Here is a 17,712-nt window from a genome sequence, read left to right as displayed (position 1 = left end):
GGTGAGCAAATGTATTTTGTGATGTCCATGGTGGCCAGTATCATAAGCACTGTTATGGGTGGTACGGCAACGTTCTTCACCTCAGCTACCGACGCTGGGAAGGGTTGGTAGTGGAACCGACAGTGGGAGGGGATGGTAGCGGAACTGACAATGGGAGGGAGAAGCAGTGGAACCGACACACAGGGGGGTGACAGTGGAACCGACACACAGGGGGATGGCAGTGGAACCGACGCTGGGAGGGGGTGGCAGTGGAGCAGACGCTGGGAGGGGGTGGCAGTAGAACCGACGCTGGAAGGGGGTGTCAGTGGAGCAGGCGCTGGGAGGGGGTGGCAGTGGAGCAGACGCTGGGAGGGGGTGGCAGTGGAGCAGACGCTGGGAGGGGATGGCAGTAGAACCGACGCTGGGAGGGGGTGGCAGTGGAGCAGACGCTGGGAGGGGGTGGCAGTGGAGCAGACGCTGGGAGGGAGTAGCAGTGGGAATGGCTTGGGGGGTGGGGGGGTTAGTGGAACCAACGCTGGGAGAGGTAGTTGTAGAACGGGTGGCAGAGGGAACAGCTGCTGGGTGGGGCTGGTACTGGAAACGACGCTGGGAGGAGGTGGCAAGATTACCATATCAGCAGTAGACTCTACCAAGAATAAAGTTCATCTATCCCAGGAGTAAATAGTAACTAGGATCTCTGTTGGTGAACATCTTGGCAAATATGACCATAAATTTAAAAAGAAAAAAACTCCCTAAAATCTGTACTTTTACCCGTAACTTTAAAAGGGTGGATTCTAATGGACTATAAGACGCGGTTAAAAAAAAAATCTCACCCTAGTTAGTTCATGCCCAGAGGAATTATGGACAGGTTTTAAGCGTCACTTTACGCACAAAGATACATTCGTTCTTGTGGACGACGGACACTGTTAGGAGAAAGTTACGAAGACTCGTTAAACAAGCCAATAATAAGTGCAAAGTGAGTATTGCAAGAATAGAGCAACATCCTAAAAGATTATATATATATATATATATATATATATATATATATATATATATATATATATATATATATATATATATATATATATATATATAAGTGAAATAGGAACCTTAGCAAACGAGGATGGGGTACCCAATATGCATGATAAAAGCATAGCAATGCTCCCAAACAAGTTTTTTAAGTTCTGTTTTTGCACCAGAAAGCATCGGTACAAATTCTGATACAGTGATACACACACACACACACACACACACACACACACACACACACACACACACACACACACAAGATATCACTATTTACGGCTACCGTTAGAGAAGTACGAGCAGAGATAAACAAAGTTGAAGATTAATAGTCCATGTCTTGATCGTTTTGATCCAGGAGTAATTAAAAACGTCTAATAAGCCATTGCCAAACCGTTAACCTATATTTTCAACAAATCTCTCTAGAATGGAATAGCATCACACGACAAACTGGCTGACATTACCATTATATTAAAAAAAACCCGAAGCCATAAGTTGTCCCATTAGTCTCACATCAGTTATAATTATGAGTAAACTTCTTGAGTCAATTCTTAGAAAAAGCAGAGCTTACCTTGAACAACAAAATCTGATCAATAATAAGCAGCTTGGTTTTAGAAGACACAGATAATGCCTTACAAACTTCCTTGAATTTCATCATAATCATTCCATGCCCACGACAAGATGAAAACAATGGACACTAAATTTCTGGACTTCCAAAAAGCATTCGAGAAAGTCCCCCATGATAAATTGATGGATAAAGTTAGGGTTTCGGGTTGCAGAGAAAACCGGATAGAAGCCTAGTTACGTGATATGAATCAGGGAGTCGTAACGAATAACGAATAACCTAAGTGTCCAAATTTGCAGTCAACATGAATATCAGCAATGCCATAGTGAGTGAAGATAAACCACGATTACAAGATGATCTAAATAAAATAGGAGAGTGCTCTAGAAAACGGCAACTGCCATTCAACGTCCAAAAATGTCAGCTGTTGCAAGTGAGGGAACCTTAAAAAAAAGAAATTCGATTATGAACTGATGAGCCACGATACAAGGAACACCCCTTGTGAGATGGATGATGAGGTCAAATTCTCTCTAGCATTGTAACGAGATGCTGCCCATAGGGCGTTAAGATTTATTACCAAATGCTTTACATACAAAGGCAGTGATGTGATAGCACAACTTTAAGTCTAGTAAGACTCCATCTCGAATATCCTGTGCAGTTAGTACCCCATCCCCCTCCACAACCTAAGTAAGGACATTATCAAACTGAAAAACAGTGCAACAGAAAACAACTAAATTGATTCCTTCCGTATGTAACAAACCATATGGTCTCACTGTGACAATTAAATTTGTTCTCTTTAAATAAGAGGCGGCTCTGCGACATATCAACAATGTTACAAAATACTTGTGGGATTCAAAATAATCGATATCAAAAACTTCTTTACGGTCGCACCAGTACAACTAACGAGAGGACATGGACGAAAAGGCCACGGACTTAATGGTACGATATATTTCCTTACCAACTACTTTATCAATAAAACGCGTAGAAGAAAATCCAATAATATACATTATTCAGAGCAACGCTTTTAATGTTTGAAATTAAGTATGATCATCAACTGTCACCCTCCGGTACTGAATAATTCTTTTAATCATACATCATAACCTAGTGGTATGTTATGGTACCTTTTCAAACACAGATCTCGCCTGGTCATGCTACGGTAACTTGCCAACGTTGGTCAACCCGCGTCGCCTGCTTTATGTGAACAAGAAGGAATTACTGTATCATCCTTCCATGGGTATTATAGGCATGGTGAGTCGAGAGGCTGCATCTCCATGTATCTCAAAAGCAGTGGAGAGACTGGTGCCACTACCGAGCCGGGGATACGATACCCACCTTAGCTACGGGGGATCTGCTACCCCCACTGGGCAGGTGTTACGGTACCCATCTTAGCTACGGGGGCTCTTGTACCACTACTGAGCCGGTGGTACAGCTTCCATCTCAGCAGTAGGGGCCCTGGTACCACTACCGGGATGATTGTGGTACGGTACCCTTGACAGCGGGGGTTCTGGTACCACTACTGGGATGACTGTTGTACCGTACCCAGTACCCACCTCTGCAGCGCGGGGCTCTGGTACCAATGCCGGACAGGTACGTGTCTGGTTGAGTTGCCAACGACCAATATCGACTACGATTCTCCCAGCAGGTTCAAGCCGTCACACACTCTTCCACCCAACTTCGTCATAAAGTGTCCGTCGGAATCTTTCCGTGTCCGACATGAAGGCCACACAGCTTCACCTGAGCAGGATGGCTCACATCGTCGGTAAGGACTCGTCGTCACACAGAGAAAAAAAAAATTGAGATGTAAGCTCCGTGTGTAGCAGCTCTGCAACCCGTACGGACGAGGTAGTGACGTCATGACTAGAACGAGTCCCAGTAACGTCATAACTGGGAGAGCCAGTCAAATTATCGCTTGGATGACCGGGAGTAATTCATATACGAGAGTCGTGAGGTCACTCCTTGAGCCACAGGGAAGACCAGTGAAGTCAGTTCGGTCGCCAAATAACGTCATGACTAGGCAAGAGACTTCATAACAGGAGGGGCCAGCTACATCACGACCAGGGTGACATCACGAATGACAAGGCCACTGACTGACGTCATCCCTGTAAGCACCTGTGACGTGGTGACCACGAAATGCGACAGTCTTACAGCTGCAACTGTAAACCTTAACCTATTATTATTATCATTATTATCATACCATTTCTTGTGCAAGTTGGAGCAATGATAAACAAAATAGACATTTAAAGCAGATCTCAATATCAATATATAAAACCTCATGAGTTTATTCCATCCAAAAAAGTTCATACGTGTCTATATGTTTATAATTTTGTTACGCAAAACGTGGGACGGTATTTACTAACCAGTATTTCCGAAGAGATTTTGCCAATGGGCAGGGTTAGCGCGTAGTGCTCACCTCAGGAAATTTTTAGTTACCAAGAGCGAGTCTTGTGAGTTACGTGTTGTCAAGTGCCGCGTCTAAGAAGTGACTGCCAGCAGCCCACGTGAGGGTGTGGCAGAAATAATAGTCACTCGGGCCAAATGCATGAATCTTGACAGCCACTGAAGCCCTGGCTTACTACACGGCCGTTACTAACCCTCCCAACACCCAGGCGGGTAACACTTGCAACACACACACCCCTCCTGGTAGATGACTGCCTACCACCTCTGAGAGAGAGATGTGAATCCCTGGTGAAGTATTCGTGCTCTTCGAACCCCCCACAGCCTAGGATAAGCCTAGGCTGCTGGGTTGGGTCGCTCGTGTACAGCAGCTCGCAGGTCTACATTACCCCTACACCCTGGCTGGTCTGATACACTTTGTACATACTTCTCCAGTGCACTCTTAAAACTTCTCTACTGTGCATACCATACTGTGTCTCATCTTCAGCCCCGGATGTTTAAGGTGTGTCTCTTTTTCGAGCTTTCACCACGTATGAGAGTCAGATGGAGTATTTCACAGTCTGCCACGTCTGAAACATGGATACACAGACCCCATGGTCCAGTTCAGGTGGTTCGGCCTTAATACTTGCTGAAAAAGATGCAGTCCCCTTAAAAGCAAAGCAAGAGCTCTCTTCCCACCGTCCGGCAACAAGCCATAGAGGAAAAAAGGTGGAAGAAATACCTTACAGAACTAAAATGTAAGAAGTTAATTGGTATAACGAAGTCGGATATTAGAGTAAATGTGAAGTCCCATATAATCCGTTTACCAGAGACTGTGGCAAGGACGGCATTATAAGTCGGTCATCTTCACTAAAAGATCTGAGGTGTTCCAGCATGTACACACAGAACCAACCACTTGACAGCTCACCTTCACTGTAATTCTCCACCATGTTCTTGTCGACCTCACCGGTGAGCAGGGGTGTTTACAAACGAAGTAGGAATATTACTGACTGTGCTTGACAGGATATTACTGCGTGAACTTTTTATCCAGGTGCTTTGAATCTAGACGGCTTTTACTCAAGTATATTTTCGAGAGAATGTAATTCTAATTGCTTATATTTCTTCCTAACGTCTCGTGTTTGCTTATGAGAGCCAAGCTGTCATGTTAGGACAATCCAGTTCCGTGAGGAGGGCTAGATACTTAAGTAAAGGCAAACGCACAAATTCAAAATTTTAATTCTCGTACCAACAATTACGACACCGGATGTTAAACCAGCCTGGCGAGTGGGTCTTCTACAGAGTTATAAACCAACCGACCAAGCCAGACCCACCGTCCATCCAGGAAGTTTCAACATGACAACTCGATGAATTTTACAGGTAGAGCGAGAGCCGTGGTGGTGGTGGTGGTGGCGGCCCGCTGCAGCCATGAGGAACAACTCTTCAAGCGACCACTCGAAAGACCACTGCACATGACACGCACACAGCTGCTCCTCATCACCCTCATATACTCAACCATACTGGAGATACATAGTAAAACAAAACAAAACAGGGCACTGGCCAATTCTCAATCACAAAACCAACCCCTTGAGAAGGAAAGTATGACTTAAGCTATTTAATGTCTCGCCTCTAACCTTACAGATAGTCAAGGACCAGACCATCATACCCACTGGCCGTACTGTCGTGCTCAATGGGTTAATGGCGAGGTTTGTCGACTCCCGACGAGAGTGTAAGTGAAATGTTTACGGCTTCATCTGCAGCCACACCACCGCCTGCGCCACTGACTCGTACGACTGCGTCAGACACAACAGGATCTTGGAAGCCCTACGATACTAACGCTTGGAATTTCTTCGACAGCGTTCGAAGTCGATGCTTCCACGAGTTTTCAATTATACGACAAAAATTCCCAAACTTAATTCCTTCCACAGACCTACCGCATCATTAGCAGAAAAATCTTTTTCTATTAAGTTCTTGAAGATTGTGTAAGGAAGCTATTTCATTGAAATAATAATAACACCAACAACAACAACAATAATAATAATAATAATAATAAAGATAAAAATTCCCAAACTTAATTCCTTCCTCAGACCTACCGTGTCATGAGCAGAAAAATCTTTTTCTTATTAAGTTCTTGAAGATTGTGTAAGGAAGCTATTTCACTGAAATAATAATAATAATAATAATAATAATAATAATAATAATAATAATAATAATAATATATACAAATAACTAAATAACGTTAGGTGTTTACACTGGGCATAGCTACCAAGCAATGATGCTATTTTCGTAAGGACCACCCGAAAAAAAGACGCTATTTTTCATCAATAACAATAATTTAGGAACTTTTGGTTGGAAATAGTAATGGGACGCTTCTTAACTCTGAGAACAGACGAGTGGTTCTCTTACGGGGGAGAAAAGAGACAACAGATGCTGTCTCGGTTATGAATAATGGTACTTAATGCTATTTTGCCTTACCTCACGTACACTTCAAATCTACCAACACGGTTTGGTCCGAGAAAAGTTGCTCTCCTTCTCCTCTGCTTAACAAGCCACGTAACCAAAAATTTCGAGTTGGTCTGGTACACTTTTGTACACACTTGTTCCGGCCTTTCTGAAATTGTTCCACTTCACTGTGTTTCCTGTGATCGCAGGCGCTATAACAATCTTGGGCCTCGTATGTTCATATTGTTTACTCTTATTTAGCACAATGGATCTTTTCCTTTCAGCGGCAATATCCCAGTCTTGCATGCTTGTCCTGCCAATAAGTAACTACTTCCGTATGTAAACTGGGGTTTCTCAGGAGTAAATCATTCTCAAGAGTAAATATCTTTAAAAGAGTCGTGTGTTCTAATGAGAAATGTTTTCAGTTGTTCCCAGGCGTCGCGATCCTTATCTGCCAATGTTGGGCTGTCAAATATAGGTGACACTTTCTGACTCGGCAATTTCGCCAGCCATGAAAAGTGGTGTTAGCACAAAGCAGTATTATATAGTTTGAGGAACTTTAGTGCCTTGAAGTGCGTCATCACTGGGTTTAATTTTTTTCTCTCTCTCGTCTTGAACGTGCGTAAAATCCAGCCTGCCGTCTTTCTGTAAATTACTTGTTTTTCTCCTGTTTTCGTTGAGGGTAAGGTTACCACATTACTATTCTACGGTCTTTCAAAGTTTAATGGTGTCTGTTTCTGTCCACTGAGCACTCTTATACAACGAAAGACGTCCTCTGGTTGATGAGCCACGTTATTCTAACAAATATCAACGACAATGTTTTTGTTCAGGAGGACTGACAAATCAAACACACTATATAGGCCAAAATTAAGCATGATTTGCTGATTTCGGCAGAGAATCCTACCAATACACTGATCTTGCCAAGAATACAAGGGGATGGAAATTTACCAGAAATACTAGCGAGATTGTACTGCATCTCGGGAGATACTGTTGCACTCGATGTTAACCAAACGTCATCATGAGCCAACTGTGATGTTACAACGTTAACACATCAACATTCACCACTGCGATGTAGTTATAAAACCTGCTGCAGTATTCACCAGAGAACGGGAACTTGGAGAAGAAGGTGGCTCGAGTTCGGATTTTGTGCCTCGTCCTTGAGAGTTCGAAACGCTGATCAGGCCTCCCAGTCAGGATTTGACGAGGTAAGATAAACTCCGTCAGACGACAACGTGGCTTCACCACGTGAGGTACCCTGGAGCACAGGCACACTGTATGAAGTTCTTCTTATACGTCATAACTTAGAACTAAAAGCCCAGTCAGTTTTATGGGACGTCAAAGAACAGAATCAAATACTGGAAGCTGTAAGGCTACAACGCGATGACTAACCAAAGAGACTGGGAAATGCGAGAGAAACATTCCTTTAAGAATACTCATCCTTATTTGCAACAGTCTAATGGTTAAATAATGGCCGGAAATGCGTTGAATAATTACCACATTAATTTATAAGAATTAATCATTCAATTTACATCAGGGATCTCGATGGTGCAAGAATATCTTAGTAGTTCTTCCGATTTCTATCCTCTATCCCAAGTCCGATGTTGGTTTCAAGAATACGTCTAAGACCTACGATAGTAAAGTAATAAAGCTTACAGAAGTACTTACATGTCTTATATGATTCCTAAGAAACATCTGTATTCAGTGAAAATGGACTGGCAATACCATTACGAAGAGTTTCTACGAATTTTTACAACGAACTATACAATGGTGTCAAACAAGGCATAACGTCTTCGTCTACATGAAAGACGAAAGATGTGAAGGGCGTACGAGAGAGAGAGAGAGAGAGAGAGAGAGAGAGAGAGAGAGAGAGAGAGAGAGAGAGAGAGAGAGTGTGTGTGTGTCTAAACCGTACTGTAGAAGCTAGTGGCCGCAGACCCAGAGGATAGGCAGGTGAGAGTGAATATATTGGAGGGAGACAAGTGTCGGGACAAACTGTTACGTTCCACGGAGGGAGAAGAGTGACCGGAATGGTGTTGGTGAAGATAGTCAATGTGATGACAACAGCGAATGGGAATGATGTCAAGGGTGAGTGGGAACGATGGAAACGGTGAACGAGACTGGTGACAACAGCGGTTGACAACGGCGAGTGGGAACAGTCACAGCGGTGGAAGGAAATGGTACCAACGGCGACTGGGAATGGTGACAACGATGAATGGAAATGGTACCATGGGTAAATATGGATCACGATCAGGGGACGTAAGAACAGCAGTGAGGATGGAGACTGTTGAATACGCCATATGAAAATGGTGACGAAGTACAGGAGAGCTTAGACGGGGAGTGAGACAGATGAATGGACTAAGTGGGGGCTGTGATTCGAGGGGATTACAGGAGTGTGCGGGAACGAAAACAACGCTGAAAGCATGACCAGGCATGAGTGAGGACGGCGTGTGAGGTGAGTGAGGATAGTTCAGATGAAGTTCTCAGGCAGTACACCTGAGTAAAGGTCCCAAAAGGCGAACGGGGAGAGTGGCCACTGTGGGAGATGACAGGAGGAGGATAGACGACTCATGGCAAGCTGGAGGTTTTCTGGTCTGTACTCCTCAAATCCGAGCACCAAATGAAGGAAACGAAAAAAAAAACACAACTGAAATAACATTACTCACCGGTGGCTTTCAGCTGACAGTGAATGTTGCATGACACGACCGAGTTAACCTCTGCCTGTACACGGGTGTGGACGAGTGAGGCATTACACTCTACAGCGGGTGGGAGCATTTCCACCCGCTTGATGACACACTTTGAGTGAGACGACGATAAGTGTCCATCTCCGTGCACATGCTGACTGCCAACTCTAGACACATAGGAGAGAGAGAGAGAGAGAGAGAGAGAGAGAGAGAGAGAGAGAGAGAGAGAGAGAGAGAGAGAGAGAGAGAGAGAGAGAGAGGAACAATGGGTGTGGAAACACTTACATTTGTGTCTGGGGCTTGGTGTCTGGCTTCTTGCGCTTCTTTGATACAGCGTGGGTCGGGGAACTCATCTTGACCCATGCCGGGTCCTGCATACATGGGCCCAGCCTGCAACAACAACAACAACAGGGGTTAACACATGAACCACGCTGCTACACCTGGCCCTCACCTGACCATCCCTCACATCACCTACACTTAACCTCTCTCCTCCTCACACTTCCACCTTTCCTAAATTTCCCTCCCTCCCTCCCTCCCCAACACTGGTGCTAATTTCTTCTGAAACTTTGCAACATCTGCTATCGCAGGGGCATGCAAATGTCGGGACGTACATACTCATGCAAGCAAGTACACACACACACACACACACACACACACACACAAACACACTGGTGTACGCTCAGTGTTGTACGTCATTATCCCTTTTGTGTCGGAGGAGGACTAATGCCGTAACCACATGGCTTATGTTTAGAGAGGAGACAATCGTGATGCACCACTTCTTCCTCCCGCCTCCCCGGTAATTACTGCCCATAAATCACTTATTTCAGAGAAAAGACGCGGCGGGCACCATGACCAGCGAATACATACAGCAGTGCGAGGCAGTGCGTCTTAACTACCTCACCACACAGTACTGCCCACCACCACAGTGTCTTCTACCACATAAAGCTACCTTCCACCACGCTACATCGCCCTCTACCTCCCTACAGTACAGTGTCCTCCACCACACAAATGTACCCTCAACCCACTACACCACACCAACCCTCACGACGAAACACCATCATCTATCTCACACAACACTTCCCTCCACCACACCAAACTACCCTCTACCTCACTACGACGGTGTAATCATCCGTCTAGTATTCCTCTACTGTTATAAACTTCTTTAATTTTCTCATACCGGAGGAGAGGAAATTCATTCACACTTAAGAGCATGGTGTTATCGGTGGCCCAGAGGAAGACTTCATTTATCTCCCTTTGTAGCCCTTCAGCGTCCTCTGCAGACCTAATTTTCGTAATAATTCTACTACTGTCATCTGCAAAGGAAACTGACTCGTGTTCGCGTATGATACAAGAATGAGGAAAGGTGGGTGCAAGTACAGTAACTTGGGGGACTGAGCTTTTTACTCTGTGTGTGTGTGGGGGGGGGGAGGGGTAGCCAAGTTTACAACAACGCGTTCAGATACTAGCTATAAAGCTGTACGTCCCATCTCTCGGTTTTTCCGCTTATTCCCATCTTACACTGACCTCCCTCCACATCACACTGCCCTCCACCACGCTGCACTCCCCTGCCCTCCACCACGCCACACAAACAAGGAATGAACGAATACATCATCCAGTTAAACAAAGATCTTGGTTAACTTGGAGCATCTCGTTAGAGTTAACGTTGCGCAAATGTTGACTTACGTGATCATACAATCAAATCAGCAAATACATGAAACCATTCCTTAACTTGCCTTCCTGGTGGCAAATGGAGTGAAGGTATGCAAAATTTTGTTTTCAGAAAGGTGAGGGCATAAACCGCCACGGCACCCCACTCTTCACAACTCCTACCCACGTCTCTCAAGCCTTTCACTTGCAAAACTCACACACAATGCGCGTCCGTCGTCCAACCATCTAGAACACCCAAATCACTTTCGACCTGCCATCTTACCCACCTACGAGGCTCACACCTTGTCTGTCCGGCCTCCCACCTACCCAATCCTCATGTTTGGGGGTTTCCCACACCAGAAAACATGTGTCTGCATCGCTACCCATCTCAATCCCACATATCACATCTGCCCTCCTCCACTCCATCTGTAATCCACAACCCCTCTACGCCATGTCTGCCTTTCCACCCATCTACTCCATGTCTGCCCGTCTCACACAACTACAACTCCCACTCCAGAATAACATTTGCCCGTCTCAGCCATCTCCTAACTCTCATTACTCGTCTGCACAGCAGGAATTATACCCCACGACAACAAAGTACCTACTGATGAACGGCTATAACCAATCATTAACCGTTACCTAAGAACAATATTAAAAGAAATAACCAAAAACCAAAGGACAACTTCAAATAGCCAGTATGCCATCAGCACTGGACGCCAGTAAACCGTCATGGAAATATACCGCCGGCCGCCTCAAGAGGACAACTAACTATTGACGGAAGTAAACAAACAGGTGGCTGCGGCCCTCATGACGATTCCAAAACAAAAAAGTTAGCAACCGGGGGGAAAAAAAGATTAAGATAAAGAACAGGTCAGCAAAACAGGTGGCCATCAGCCGAGGACGTCTGCAAAGAGGCATCAACCCGGATATAAACAGATAAACTGGTATCGGACGCTTAAAAACAAACAGGTGGTCGTTAGCTGAGAACACCTGTAAACAAACAAGTGATCGCGACTACAGGTCATTCATCAACACACATTTGGCCACTGCGATAGAACACCTGTAAACACATATTTGCCCGCAAGCACAGGACTCCTGTAAACAAACACTGGACGAACGTCTGTAAACAATCAGGTATGGGAGCCACTGATACATTATACCTGACACATGACTGTAGCAGCAGCACCTACAGTCATCTCAGAGTGTGTCCTTACTACCTACACCACTCCTTCAGTAACGGCAGGCGACACACCAAGAGAGAGCATCTACGGCACTACGCCTGCGGGCGTCTCATGTGCTGTACATGAGGAGGCAGCATCTCTCAGAGGAGGGTCATAAAGTTTAAAATATTTCGACAACTGTGCATGCCATATGCAGATACACTCACCCACCAACTGTGTATTCTATTCTTCGACTATACTTTAGCAATAGTTTCCATCATATGGTTAGTATATATATATATTTTTTTTTTTGCTTTGTCGCTGTCTCCCGCGTTTGCGAGGTAGCGCAAGGAAACAGACGAAAGAAATGGCCCAACCCACCCCCATACACATGAATATACATACGTCCACACACGCAAATATACATACCTACACAGCTTTCATTGGTTTACCACAGACGCTTCACATGCCCTGATTCAATCCACTGACAGCACGTCAACCCCGGTATACCACATCGATCCAATTCACTCTATTCCTTGCCCTCCTTTCCCCCTCCTGCATGTTCAGGCCCCGATCACACAAAATCTTTTTCACTCCATCTTTCCACCTCCAATTTGGTCTCCCACTTCTCCTCGCTCCCTCCACCTCCGACACACATATCCCCTTGGTCAATCTCTCCTCACTCACTCTCTCCATGTGCCCAAACCACACACACACACACACACACACACACATATATATATATATATATATATATATATATATATATATATATATATATATATATATATATATATACACGATACATATGGTCTACATAGCTTTTTATCGTCAATAGAAATTCTATCCAACATGCAGATACCGCTTAATTTTGCTAAGGAGAAACAACAACTTTGCATTATATACACAATTATTTTATTCAGAGTAACGCCGGCATATCTCCTACATCTGAGTGGGTAGGTTGCCTATAGTCGCCACGTAAAACGAGCACACGTGCCGCCAATCACCCGTTTTCCCTACATCAAGAACACAAAAAGGAAGAATTTCAGTGTCTGATTGGCGGGTGCCTGGCAAAACCGTAGACTACTTCAATGTCCACATGTGTTGTGTTCCATTACAAGTGGCCAATAATAACCAGCTGGAATTCACTTGTATGGCGACCGTAGGCAACTATCGACTCTGCTGATGCCGGAGGTGCTCTGAATATAAAGCATATATTGCAAAGTTGTTGTTTCCTATTAGACAGACTGATTGCATCATGTTGCACTGCATTCCTAATGACGATAAAAAAAAGATATGCAGACCACATCATGTATCGTGTATAAAAATAATACAAGACAAACATTGCTCTCTCTCTCTCTCTCTCTCTCTCTCTCTCTCTCTCTCTCTCTCTCTCTCTCTCTCTCTCTCTCTCTCTCCATATAAATATATAGACAGATATATACAGCTAGAGAATGAGTGTGAGCGGATGAGGCCTTTTTTTCTTCAGTTTCCTGGCGCTACCTCGCTGACGTGGGGGGTTACGATGCTATTTCCTGTGGGGTGGAGTGAAGGCGAGCAAGTATGATGGTCTATACAAATTGGATAACTTTATTGTTGATAAAATTTGCAAACAATTCACCTTCTTGTCCACATAATAAGTTTATGATACACTAGTCTGTCTTGGACAATCGCATGTTTATCAAATGGCGTCCTAGCTACGTCTCTTCGTTGTATATCAACTGACTGTTATATTTCTCTCTTGTGTCTCCCATGATGATGTGATTATTATACGAAAGTGCACTTGGGAACTTATCTTGTTTCATTTTCCCCGTGGACTCATAGGAATATGAATATATATATATATATATATATATATATATATATATATATATATATATATATATATATATATACATATATATGCATGCATATGTACATGTATGCCCTTGTGTGTATATATGAGTGGATAGGTCTTTCTTCGTCGGTTTACCGGCGCTACCTCTCTAACGCAGGAAACGGCGATCAAGTATCATTATCATTATTACTATTGTAATAATAATAATAATAATAATAATAATAATAATAATAATAATAATAATAATTGAAATCGAAGAGTAAAATACACAGTCGTTGAGTGCATTTGTATGCACATGAAATGCATTATTGTCGAAATAATCCAAACTTTACGACACTGAGAGATGCCTCCGCCACACAGAACACTTGAGACATTTTCCACCGCCTGATCAATTGATAGTCGACTTAACGCCTCACAACTCTACGCATGTTAATTAACGTCTCAAACTCCTTAATATTTATGTCCACTGATAAGAAAAGTAGGCAAAGGCACCAGCATTCATGTAATGTAATAAATGATGTTCTATAGCTTTAGGATACAGTGCTCTATAAACATAAATACAGTTTTACGACAGTGATAATCGTCACTGGTAAGTATCAAATGTGATTTTCCCGAGCATATATCGAGCAGATCATGTAGTGTACCACCAAGTGTACATTGTATGCTCGATAAAATGGGAGAACCCTATGTCTCCCCAAAGTATATGTCCCAGGGAGTTCGTCACCAACACAACACAGTTGTGGAGGGGTTGCAGCCCCTCTACCCCTTCACCCTTGTGAGTCACGACTATTCAAGATACATTAAAGGCAGTCCTCTAACGCACCGGCCACTCATTCTCAAGAGAAAATAGTCCACCTAACTTTATTCCTACGATATTTCTAAACCATTCCACTGCTTTACCCTTGAGTTTTGTTTCACTCATAGCCAGGACATCTAGGTTTCTTTCCCCAAAAATACTACCTATCACTCCTCCCTCCTTATCCTGGTTACATCCACATACATTCAGATAATGCAGCCCGAGCCTTCGAGGAGGAGAATCACTCCCTGCTTGGCCCCTTCCTCTGTTCCTTCTTTTAGAAACTGAAATACAAGAACGCGGGGTTTCAATCACCCTTTAGTCGCTTTCTGCGACGAGCAGGGAATATGGTGGTGGCATATATATATATATATATATATATATATATATATATATATATATATATATATATATATATATATATATATGTATATATATATATATATATATATATATATATATATATATATATATATATATATATATATATATATACACTTCGAGGATATGAGAAAAAATAATACTGACGTATCTCCTACATATCGCTGAAGGCAATTGAGAAGGGCGGGAAGGAGGGGAAGGGGATGGAAGTTCCCTGTATCATCATAACTTTCTAAAACTAGACACAGAGGAAGAAGACAAGCCAGGATTTTTCCTCGCAGGTTTTATCGTTTGTTCCCGACAATAGCTCACTAAGGCAACAAAAGACCTTTTCCTGCCCAAGTGAGGTAACGTCAGGAACACATGACCGAGCATTTTAGGAAAAATCCTCGCAACTGCAGCGCAAGTTGGCAGGAAGGTAAGGTGGCATGTGGGTGAAGCTGCAAGACTGAGACTGAAGAAATGTATAGGCAGAAGTGTACGATGCCTGGTGAGGTGACCACTGTGACATGGTAAAAGTGTAAGGTGGTAAGTGTGAGGCACTTAAGTCTGTGGAGCAGCCATACTGTAAGACGATAAAAGTTTGATATGGCAGGAGTGCTTGCTGGAGGAAGTATGAGGAAGTCGATGAGGTAACATCGACGTGAGAGTGAATGTATTGTGAGATGACATAAGTGTGTAAGAGGGCGTGGGTATGAGATGGCAACAACGTGATGTGGCAAGGGTGCGCGTCAATGATGGCGTGCAGGTCCTGGCGGAAAAGTTACCAATGCGTTGTAGTATCACTTGTACCAACTATGTGTGAGGAGTGAGTGAGAGTCCACAGAACAGTGTGGTGCTCTCTCTCTGTCAGCCCCGCACTCTCACCTCTCACTCGCCCACTCCAACTAGCATACCAGCTCGTCATGGTTTATTACACAAGAAAGCAGGCTGCTTCAGCAACCACTGCTCCTCCCTCCCTCCTACTTGTTCTGCCTGTCGCCTGGTGGGTGTAAACTCCTAATGGGGACGTATGCTTTTTCATCCACAAGGCACAAGATCAAATGCTCAGTATGAAGTACTTACTGTAGATGCATTTGACTACTTGCATACGACCATTACATGACTATGAAGGAGCACAGCATCCATCACCACCTGGCTCATGAGACTCCGCCAAGACTCGACATCGTCCCACCTAACTCGTTCACCACCGTACTCATCCTCGTCAACCAAATGACGAAGAATCGTCACTACTTTACGTCGATTCAGTTCATCTACCTCTACATAGACTCGACATCGTCCATCACCTAACTCTCGTTCACCACCGGACTCATCCTCGTCAACCGAATGACGAAGAGTCGTCACTACTTTACGTCGATTCAGGAGGTGTTCATCTACCTCTACATATGGTAAGAGACACAAACCTACTTCTGCTCCTTTGATCAAGTTGGCTATTTGAGGCCACAGCACGCAGGCCTACGTACGTACCAATTTGAGCATCTGTGATCTCGGATCCACCTATTTACCCACTTCCACCATTTGAATCTGTTTCTTCCAGCACGTGGCTGTGCATCGCACACCATCTGGCTGAGAATCAAGGACTAGTGCGAGGGGCTGGGGAGCACCTGTGGCAACACACCCGACTCCTTCCATGTTTTCACCACGGAGGCAATGGCTATGGCCAAATTTACAACCCGTGCTATAAAGTTTCACTGAAAATGTTGTAGTCTGCATCCTTATTGATGATCAGTCTCTCTTCTCGGACGTGTGAAAGCGCTTCCCCAAACATCATATATTCATGCAGTAGAGGCAGTGAATCAGCAAATCAGCCAAAATAAATTCTGCGTCACACACATCACAGGTCAGCATCATCCAAGTAGACATTAGTATGTTCATACATTCGAGTGTTTCAACTTGTTACAATAATCCGCTCATCCAGCCAATGAAGCATCTGTGATGGTAAAGCCTGGATACGTATCGGTTCCATTCTCTAAAGTTTGAAAGTCAATGACGCTTTACCATCACCAGCGAGGAAGTCAAGCAATCCTCCATATGAATAAACAAACATCGAAAACATTTAGACATTGATGTAATCTCCACAAAGACTGCCTGATCAATATTAAGTGAATAAACTTCCAGACGCATGATTTTGCTACATCAAAACGACCCTGCCTCTCGCAACAACATTCATATACAAATAACTACATCTGAATTCTAACAGCAACAGATAATCAAGTCCTAACAAGATGTTTATGATAAAGAAGGATAACAGAAACTCGGAGATCAATCTGGTAGGAGTATAAAGACAAACAGATTTTCTAAAGTTATCGCAGAGCTAAGATGCAAATACTGGTCACTCGTGATTTGAAGCTAAATATTCATCATGCTAAGCGAAGTATTTAACAATATGATTTTGAGGACCATCGTAGTTTACACACGCTCTTAGAAAGGATATGCCAGTGTGTACTAGCTATACGACTGTGGCCAGGGCGTGAAGGTACACAGGACCCTATGCCAAGCCTGTCGTCCAACCTCCCAAGAAATAACAGGGATGGGTTTTGAAATTAGGGGCCAAAAATGTCTACTACGGACGGGCGAAGAAAAAGGGTCTGATCTGATCACAACCTATAAGTCTTTCAACCAGTTTAATGATGCAAACTGTGTACATTGCTTCAAAAGACGCAAAGACAGTACAACCAGGAGTCTTTATATGAAATTAGGCAAGAATATCTAAAAATGTTTTATAGAAGCGCTTTTATAGTATTCATAAAGTTGGATGAATATAAATCGAAGACACTTGGTGATGGAATTATGATGGATAGCATAATGATATATAAACACTTGTATAACAGCAG

The 17,712-nt window shown here is 43.7% G+C and overlaps 1 protein-coding gene across 22 annotated transcripts in view; it reads right to left on the bottom strand.

Annotated features, from left to right (window-relative positions):
- The window catches only part of LOC139753727 (uncharacterized), a 1,039,260-nt gene that overhangs the window by 669,421 nt on the left and 352,127 nt on the right, over positions 1-17,712 (bottom strand). For all 22 annotated transcript variants that reach the window (XM_071670490.1, XM_071670488.1, XM_071670497.1 and 19 more), the window contains one exon: positions 9,343-9,447. In XM_071670490.1, the coding sequence (XP_071526591.1) occupies positions 9,343-9,434 (92 nt within the window). In that variant the 5' untranslated portion in view covers positions 9,435-9,447. The remainder of the gene's footprint in view (positions 1-9,342; positions 9,448-17,712) is intronic.

Source organism: Panulirus ornatus, chromosome 15, assembly GCF_036320965.1.
Source record: "Panulirus ornatus isolate Po-2019 chromosome 15, ASM3632096v1, whole genome shotgun sequence".
NCBI classification, from domain to species: Eukaryota; Metazoa; Arthropoda; class Malacostraca; order Decapoda; family Palinuridae; genus Panulirus; species Panulirus ornatus.
This window is presented reverse-complemented; position numbering and strand designations above follow the sequence as displayed.